Source organism: Anoplopoma fimbria, chromosome 17, assembly GCF_027596085.1.
Source record: "Anoplopoma fimbria isolate UVic2021 breed Golden Eagle Sablefish chromosome 17, Afim_UVic_2022, whole genome shotgun sequence".
NCBI classification, from domain to species: Eukaryota; Metazoa; Chordata; class Actinopteri; order Perciformes; family Anoplopomatidae; genus Anoplopoma; species Anoplopoma fimbria.
In genome coordinates this window covers 15,063,929-15,073,526 of record NC_072465.1, presented here as the reverse complement: position 1 = coordinate 15,073,526, position 9,598 = coordinate 15,063,929, and the positions used below count along the sequence as shown (strand labels likewise).

The 9,598-nt window shown below is 41.0% G+C and overlaps 1 protein-coding gene across 1 annotated transcript in view; it reads left to right on the top strand.

Moving 5' to 3' along the window:
- Window positions 1–1,164: 1,164 nt before the first annotated feature.
- srgap3 (SLIT-ROBO Rho GTPase activating protein 3) overlaps window positions 1,165–9,598 on the top strand; it is a 55,660-nt gene continuing 47,226 nt past the window's right edge. Inside the window, 1 exon segment of the mRNA XM_054616108.1 lies at window positions 1,165–1,685. Within this exon segment, the coding sequence (XP_054472083.1) occupies window positions 1,622–1,685 (64 nt within the window). The 5' untranslated portion in view covers window positions 1,165–1,621.

The window sequence follows — 9,598 nt, the reverse complement described above, 5'->3', positions numbered from 1 at the left end:
TGATAAAGTGTCAAGAGTGTAAGTGGTGAGAATATTTAGATAGATTTTTTAGTATAAAATCCTTTCTTTTTTTTCTTCCTTTTTAACAAAAGGGACAAAATGTAGACTTACTATCTGTCAAAAATGTCCTCCCACCTGTCAGCTTGAAATATGCATCGAAAGCCTGTGTGGTGCAGATGGAAATGCAGAGGACCTCTACAGTGTGGCAGTTTGCAGGTTTGAGTCAGCTCATTGTGAGTCAACAGCCTGTTCCCTCCTGAGCTGAGAAAAGCTAAGGTGACAGACAACAAACCGAGTTCCATGGGCTGTTAAAAACACAGTGAAGCACCCAGATGACAGTATCTGTCAGGAAACACGCTCAGTCTCTGTCACTACAATGCCTTGAAAAACGGCCTTGCTTCATGATATGAATTCAAATATTATTTTCTCCATAAAAGAAACACATGGCTCCCTTCACAGAGGCCAAGACGGATGGGTGGAATTCATTCAAACACAAATGTTTAAATATCTAACCAAATCTGGGAAGTTTTGTGTTCCTTTCCTACAATATTATTATGATGACGTATTATAATGCACGTGTTCTTGATCCTGCTCTGCCATATTTCACATTCTGTTTTTGGAACAGTTTGTACGTTGAGGTTCTATCGCCTTTTACACACGTACAAGTCTAAAGGTATTTCTGTCACTGACATTCTTGCCATCACATTCATTGTTAATTATCAGCTTCAGCTCTGCCAACAGAGAAGAAGACGTGGAGTAAACAATGGGAACGACGAGGGCATGACGATACACCTGTTTGCAACAAAGGAGGGTGGTGTAAAGGACACCATCCGTTTTATATGATGATGGTTTGTCTACATTTGTGGTTACCACAGCAGCAGTGAATCATGATTACACAATTCACCAGCGGGCCTCTCACTTCACAAAGTCTCTGATCTGTGTGCGTGTGTGTGTGTGTGTGTGTGTGTGTGTGTGTGTGTGTGAGAGAGTGTGTGTGTGAGAGAGAGAGAGAGAGAGAGAGAGAGAGAGAGAGAGAGAGAGAGAGGGCGGGGGAAGGACGTGTGGCTGACAATATGAGGAGGCTCACGTGACGGTCTTTTAAATTCCTGTTCCCCTGCAATGCAATTTGTCAGAGTCTGAATGCTGTCTGGCTGCCTCGCTGCTCTTACGCATGTCTATTCATTTTTTTGGCCACAGAAGCTACAACAAGGACTTGACTGCTTGAAAACCTTCATGCGACCCTCCGCTCTCTCCATCATGTTGTTATTACAGTTTTGAGCTCGCTTGTGTGTTTTGTTTGTCTGAGTTGAGTGGTACCAGCAGGAGCAGGAGGAGGAGGAGGAGGGAAGAGGAGAGAAAAACCCCAGCAGGAGAAAAAAAAGAGAAAAATGCAACATTGGACTGCTGCTCGTGTGTTATTTCTGCACCGATAAGGCGACTCAAACTGCGCGGACTGCGCGAATACAACACGTTTAAAGCTTTTGTTCTCTCCAATGCTCGGCCACTAGAAGAGGAACAGAGGAAAGCGCTGCTACGCTGCAAGTCCGGGATCATCACCTTTTAAAGACCCCAAGACGGTGCTCGACCTGCAGGGTAGATAGCCCTAAAAGCCCGAGGAGCGATGTCATCCACGAAATTCAAGAAGGATAAGGAGATCATAGCGGACTATGAGACCCAAGTGAAAGGTGCGGTTTGGATCTGATGTCTGTGTCCGCTCTGTGTGCGTTGTCCGCTGATCTAGAGCCTGTTTATCCTCCTCCATGTTTGTGCTTTTCTATTTATTCGTGTAACATAGGTCCGTGCAATTCATTTTTATAGATATTACTGCATATGGTGTTCAAACAGAGAGCATTGACAGCCCCCCCCTGATGGCAGGCAAACCGTGACAGTCAATCCAATGACAGAGCATCAGAGGAGCGAACCCCAGTTTTATCTCTCTCTCTCTCTCTCTCTCTCTCTCTCTCTCTCTCTCTCTCTCTCTCTCTCTCTCTCTCTCTCTCGCGTGCAAAGGTTTCTTAGATTAATTCATCAACAGCTAGAGGGATGTCTGTGTGCTGAATTATGATTTGTCATAATGTGGTTAGGATCGCGGTTGTGCAGCTTCATTGCCGGGTAAAACGATCCCTGTGTCGAAATCAGTGCAGGGTGGAAGGCTGGCTGTGTTATTGCTCCTCATTCATTCACATTAAGGGCCCTGTGTTTGGTTTACTGTGACTGGTGGGGTGAGAGATGTTGATCAAATGTTTAATGCATTTAATACATATTCATTTGACATATTCAGTGTTTTATGATGTCAAGGGGGCTTCAGCTTTAATCCACATAGCTGATCACTCTATGCTCACGTTATGCCTTTGATTCAGCGTCAGTTTGACTGGTTCTCGCCTTGCATCATGGATCAAACACTGTGGCTATGTCATCTTTAAAGAAAGTACATTTTCCACACTTCACAGTAACCTTTCCTGTAACATGATTTGACTTACTATTTCAGAATCCCAATCATCTCAAATCGGAGGGTAGAACTGGTGAATAGCAACATGATTTGGGTCTGAAAGTGCCTTATTACTAGTGAATGATGAAACTGTGGATACAGTGCTCGCTGTAGAGCATTGTGTTAAACATGCCGTCAACTTGTGTATTGGTTACAGAGCCAGTCTATGATGAACTGTGTGATTACTTAAAAAATATTTAAGCTTTGTGAAGAAACAAGATGATTAATAACATATTCTAAATATTTGTAGGCAGTGACCTATGAAATACAGGCCAGCCAAATAAACAATCACAAGATACATAAAGTGACAGTTTATTCTGCCGTGTGGTGTAAAAATGACAGAGGCATACTGTACATACAAGCAGAGTAGACTGGTTATGAGCAGACAGTTCCCTAAGTGGAGCTGGGGTTCAGTTTCAAGGCCCCGGACCCATTACTAGCACTCTCCCTCTCAGTGGTTTCACTAATGTTACGCCTCAGGGGCTTCAGAAGATCATCCCCCGAGTATTGTACAAGTCCAGACCTTTGGATGTTCAAAGTGTGAGCGGTTGATTTTGTAGGATTCAGTATTTTTTTTTGTGTTGATTGTTGTGTGTCAGCTGCTAGTCTTACCTGTTTTTTTACCTCTTTCTGCGCTTCTAAAAACTTAGTTTTGTCTTGTGGCATGTGCTGGTCATTCAGAGATTTCCATGTCTTGTTCCTACCAATATCTTACTCTGCTGCTCTCGTTTTACTCCAGGCCATTTTTTTGGTAATTCAGACATCAATTATTCATCTAGAATCTCACTGAGCCATGGGAGAGTTACTCTTGTTGTATAGAGCCAGGCCCTGTGTGCTGCCTCTTTGCATTAGACGGGGCCCTTGAACTGCGGCGGAAAGAAGTTAATGTTAATTTATGGAGAATGCTGCTAGTTTCTCATTCACAGCTGGTGTGTTGCATTGCCTACAGACACAGAGGGCTCTGCTCCCGACATCCACAACCTCACAACAATGGCAATGTTATGAATCGAAGTAGGCAGTGAGCGAAGCGTAATGAAATTCAGATTGGAAATTGCGCCTGTCCTACTCTGACTTATTGCTTTATGGTTAATGTGTACATGGCAGAAGGGGCCAAATCATCACTGTGTCATTGATTGGATCATAACAAGATCGCAGGGTTTCTTTATTATGTATGAGGTATGAGGTCTTATAAAAAAATTAAAATCCTTTTGTTTCAGCAGCAGTTCAACAACAAAGAAGACAGTACATTGGCTTTGGGGAAATATTGTTTCCTTAAGTACACTGGCTGCAAGTGTCATAATAATAGAATTTAATTCCTCTGTTGCAGTGTTACAAACCACTCTGCTTAAATCTTAACCCACTGCCATCAATGCATTCTTGACAACCCTCGAGGCTGGCTCCCAAAGCCGGGGTCTCTGAAGAACCTTGGGAGATGGTGTTCACTTTATTCAAGCTGTTCAGCTGCCAGATCCTGCATTAGCATGTCAATGGAGAGAGTTCATATGCTGAACAGAGAGAGGCTGACTGAGGAGCTTGAACTCTGTTTTGAAGCTTACCACCGTGAGGTTGCTGGACAGCAGCTCTCCCTCCTCCTGTTTGCCAGTTTAATAGGCAGCTTGTGAAGTGTTGCTCTCGGGGCTGGGCTATCAGCAGCTGTTTGACATTTACGCTGCAGGTTCTGAGACTGAAATATGGCTGCAGTATAAACTTCCACATCAGTAGGAGGAGGATGAACTGAACCATCAGTCTTTATTATATAAAACTGGATGCTTTAAATGTCCAGTGATCATAGGTTAACTAGCTGGCTTAACATTAAAAGAGAGGATGTTGGCGGCTAGAGGATGAGAGAGGCAGTAATAATATATGAACACAGGAAGAAGCTTTAAAACCAAACCTAAACACTTAAATGACACAAGTAAAAGCCAAGACATCCATTGTCTTCTGCACAGTTCAGTTTTATTAAACTGGTCTTGTGTTTACATATTTTTGCTGTACTGTACTTTGACTCGAGAGACAGCAAGTTGCCTGTTCAGCTGGCTGTGTTCTCTGCCTTGAATTTTTGATTCATTGAACTTGGAGTGCAGCACAGTTTTACTCCACCTTTCTTACATACTGGAACCTTAGTGTCCATATTTTTCCCTCAGTATTTAGGAGATAAAAGTCAGTGCAAACAGGGTTTTAACTAGTTGGCTTAGTTAAATGGTATTCTTTTCCCAGATGTAACCATTGTCTTACTCAGACACGACCACGACAGTCATTACCCGCACTGACACCAATACACCCACGCACAAAGACAGGCATACAGAAAGACAGGCACATTGTGTTCTAGAGAAGGCACAAGACTTCAGCTTTCACAGATTTTTCCTCTAGGCAACAAACAACTGCTCTGATCAGGGTTATTAATGCAGGCAACTGCAATTGGAAATGTTCAGTGTCCTGCAGATGTACACATTAATGTCCAGCCCTGCCAACCACACACATACAGAAACACACATGAGATGATACTGAAAAGGAAGCAGGGTTTTTTCACCTCTGGGTTCAGGTTTCTTTTTGTTGCTAATCTCTGCTGGTTCCTTTCTGCCAGAATAAATACAAACAAGTTTAACCTCCCTAGCGGACCAAATAAAACTCTGAAAGTAATTTTATCAACACACATTTTTAACAGGACTGTATATCACAGGCTCTGCATGTCTTTTTCCTAATTTCTGCAGATTGCAAACCAAAGTGTCTTTTGTGATATTACAATTTGTAGAAACCCTGATCACACACATCTTTTTAATTAAAATGATTAATGATATAAATGTATGTTCTTCACAGCTGTACATGACCATTAATTCATGATCAATCGTTAGCTTGCAGTATGTATGGTACCTAGTGTGGTCAGAAACCACACTTCTTACCACTTATATGAAAATAAAACTAGAGTATGTCTTGTGTGATATAATGATTCTAATAATAATCCGAAAGAGTCAGTTTGGTGAAATTCTGATGAGAACTGTGTAAGACACTAGGTGTGTCTGCGTGTTTGCTGTCGCTCCAGGCTACAGACCGCTCTGCTAAGGGAGATAAATGTTTTTTTTTTAGCAAAGTAACAATCTGATGGTCAGATTGATGCTGGTAATATTTGTCAAGATCAGAGCTTGTTACCATCATGGTGGGGTTTGGTCAGATGGCTATCAACATCAACCTGCTGGGAAACATGAATCTGGCTGTGTGGAAACTGACATGTTGGGAGAGAAATGGTCGCATTGACTCACCGGCAGCTTGTTTGGCAAACCTGCTGCTGACTGAGAGAACATTTGCAAAGAGGAAAAAACATTTACTAGCTATTTAGAGAGAATAATCTTTAGTGGGACAGCTTGTTTATTCTGTGGTCCAATACATTTTGGGTTTCATTAAGGGTTGGTCTGTTTGTGTGCTGTGGAAGTGACTTGTAAAACAAACGGGCAGCTCAAATTGCTCTGTTGCTGTCAAGATCGTGTGATTTCATTCTATTAATATACAGTGAAGTGAAGTTAATAAAAAAAAGTAGTAGATTGATACTGCTCTTGTGTGTGTAAGCTAACTAGGAAGCTACTTCCAGCAGCCAGTTAGCTTAGCTTAGCATAAAGACTGAATACATTAGGAAACAAGTAGCCTGTCTCAGGCCTACAAGCAGCTCTAAAGGTCACTAATTAACACATCTCGTTTAATCCATAGACTGTATTAAATATGAACATGGTCATCCTGACGTCATCCAAAAGGTTTCTGAAGAGTGGTTGTGAAGCTCGTGGCTCCAGCCATCACCATGGCAGCGATGACGATGGCCATCTCCCTGCCAAAACTGGGCAAAGAGGTGGATTGGTGACCTATACAAACTATGTGGGTCTATGTGGATGACGCAGCAGAGGAAACATATAGTGGCCCACGACTCGAGACTGCACAACGTGTCTCTCAAAGCAGCCCCGCCCCCATTTATGTGTACATTTAAGCGTTAACGTAATCAAAACGGGTGAGTTATAGAAAAATTCACCCTTGTCATAAATGGGAATATAAGCTTTAGAGACCAAAACAGTTTTTTGTACCAGGCTGTAAACATGCTGTAAAGTTGAGAATTTATACATGGGGGCCTATGAGGATTGAATCGCTTTTGGAGTCAGCCTCGAGTGGCCATTTGAGGAAAGCAGTTTTTGGCACCTCCCTGTTTGCTTCAATTCTCAGCAGCGGAGGTTGCGGCTTGATTTAATCACCACAAAAAAAAGGTGCCAGACCATTTCTTGCTAGCTGTTTCCCTCTTGCAATATTTATGCTAAGCTCGGTTAGCTTGCCAAAGCTTCATACTTAATGCACAGACATAAGAGTGGTATCAATCCTCCTATCTAATGCAAGAAAGTAAATAATTTAATTTCAAGCATTTCATTAACAAAACTTCAGAAAAAAGCAGAAGTTTGACAAAATGTTTTTTTGTCATGGTGAAATAAGAGGCAACATGTCTACCACATACAATATGTTCACTCAGACTAAGCGTGACAAAGATGACAAGAGGTCACCTGTGGCTGTTAGCTTTAAAAAATATATATATTAATTTCATACTGAGCTATCATCAGTCAGTCTTCTATCAGAGTTTTACATCAGAGTTCTCTCAACTTCGGTGATCTGCTCTGGTCTCTGCAAACTCATGAACTCATGATGCAGCTGCCACTTGATAAATTGATAGTTTGTTCTTTCTGTTTCGGAAGGATTAAAGAGATAATCAGCTTTTCATAAAAACGGGTGATCTGCCAAGCGTTGATTATCATTTAAGTTTGTCTGGTTTGTGTGCTGGCATTGATGAAGTAGACAAAGGGTCATTTAAACAGAAAAAGACATTCATTTTCTCGGTTATTTGGTGCCAGTCAGTGCATGATTTCACATCTCGTTTTATCCGGTTGTGTATGCTGGATGAATCTTGATCAACACTGTCTGGAGAAGTGTAGCTGTCAACACCATGCTTGTATTAGAAGTCCAGTAATTCACTGCTGTTTGCTGAAGGACTGAAACCTAGTTACGGGGCCATTACACTTAAATTTTATTAACACACCAAGCGTGCATTGAATGTGTAAGCTTTCAAAATCAACAGTTATTGAATGAATTGATAATGTTTTTAAATATACAAACCATATTTTCTGAACCAAAATAGCAAAAATGGGAAGTAAGGGAAATATTCTATTTAAGATGAATTTTCACTTGAGCTATGAAGATACACATAGACTTTGCCATTGGAGATTGACACTAAAAGCAGGAAAAACTCAGGTCAAAGTGATAACAGTGTTTCAGTTCAGTCCTCAGTAACTTTATCATGTGACATAAAGTAGTAAAATAGTAAATGGAGTCAGCATGCTCTCTATACATTCAAAAAGTTTATAGTTTTTATGTCACAATTTAAAACTGCTATTATTTTATCATTAAACAAAAGTTTTATTGAATGTTTTGTATCTCATACCTCACAATGTGATTGAGGTCAGTGACTGGCCGTTCAGTTGCTCCCTTTATGGCTTAACAAATAGAAAATAACAGGAAATTATGAAATCTTTTTTGCTTTATTACCCAACAAGTAACCATGGTGAGATGAAGCAACAGTTGATACAATTTTGTTATTAATAATAAGCAAACTTTCTGCTGAGAGACTGTTACCCTAGAAACAGAGGAAACAGGGCAGATGTGTAAAAATAACTCCCCAATGAGAGTTTGAAAAAGTGACTATTTGATGAAGTAATTAGTTAAGTTCTTCTAGTGCAGGCTTGGGACCTGCTAAATTAACTTTATTAGGTAACGCTGACGTGCAGGTCCCACTTTAGACTTTAGATAATTAAAGAGTGTACCTATTTGCAGCTCACAAATCCCTGTCACCCACCACTGTTGGTAGAGATAGAAGCAAATGGGGAACAGGTTTATTATTATTAGGATTATTCTTTTTTATGCTTTAAGTATTTATTTACCGTAAGGCTGCAATTAATGATAGTTTGTTTGGTCTGTAAAATGTCAGAAAATAGTGAAAAACCACAATTTTCATCAAAGCCTAAAGTTGTGTCCCACACACTCATTTTTTTATAAAGGCCTTTAAAACTTCCAGTGCATTTCTAAATACTATATGTTGTGGGAGTATTTTCTTTTAATTTGAGGCAATCAGAAGGAAATTAGTTGGAGTGCTTTAATCAGTGTATACCTTGTCAGCTTTACAAATACATACCACGTCTCATTGCATACAACCTTATGTGCATCCTCACTTAATGCTACCACCCGTCCACAATCATCAGACTCCACCTCTCCTCCAATAAGCTGCTCCCCGGGGACTGGTGCACGCCTGTGTTGCCATGGAGACACCTCTCAGCCTGGTCCTGCTGTCCTGGATCCTGGATACAGCAGTGATGGGCAGCTAGACTCTGAAGGGCGTGTTTCCTCTTGGAGTTTATATGCTCGGGCTTCTCTGAAGCGTCAGACTCATATAACGTGATGACTATACAGCCGATACTGAGGAAGTCTGGGAGGATTTTCCTGTCCTTGCATTGTGAGGCAAAGCAAAAATTGATTGTTAATCTTTCTTTTATTTTCATCAGGAGTTGAGTGTTTTTTCCTTCAAAGCAGTGCGGTTAAAGGTTTATTACAATTTGGGAGACTTCAATGAGCTGTTTATCATCTACCTTATTATAACCGGTTGTTTTTAGATGACAGAAAGCAGTTGCCTAAATTTTCATTTTAAATAAGAGCCTACAAGTTAGTGGAAATATTGCATGAGACTAGCTAATTGGATTGATTCTTAGTTTGACAGAACATCCAATGGAAAAGCCGATAAACTAGCAGATAATTAGGAGTGAGGATTAGGAGTGAGGGACGACCCAGAGACTGACAGCTGACATCTTGCTGTAGGGCGCTCCATCGGTTCACCTCTGCTCAGCCATTGATTGGTCTCAGCTCCTGTTATCTTAGCTCCTTATCTTTAAATACATGTGCTGCAGCAGCCTGGACTAATGAGGGAACAGACGAAACGCAGACAGAGAAGAACCTGCACTGACATCAGGAGCATGCCCTCATGAATCCAAAATTGCATAATCATTAGGGGATTTTTAAAAAGAACAGAGAAGTGGGGGATTA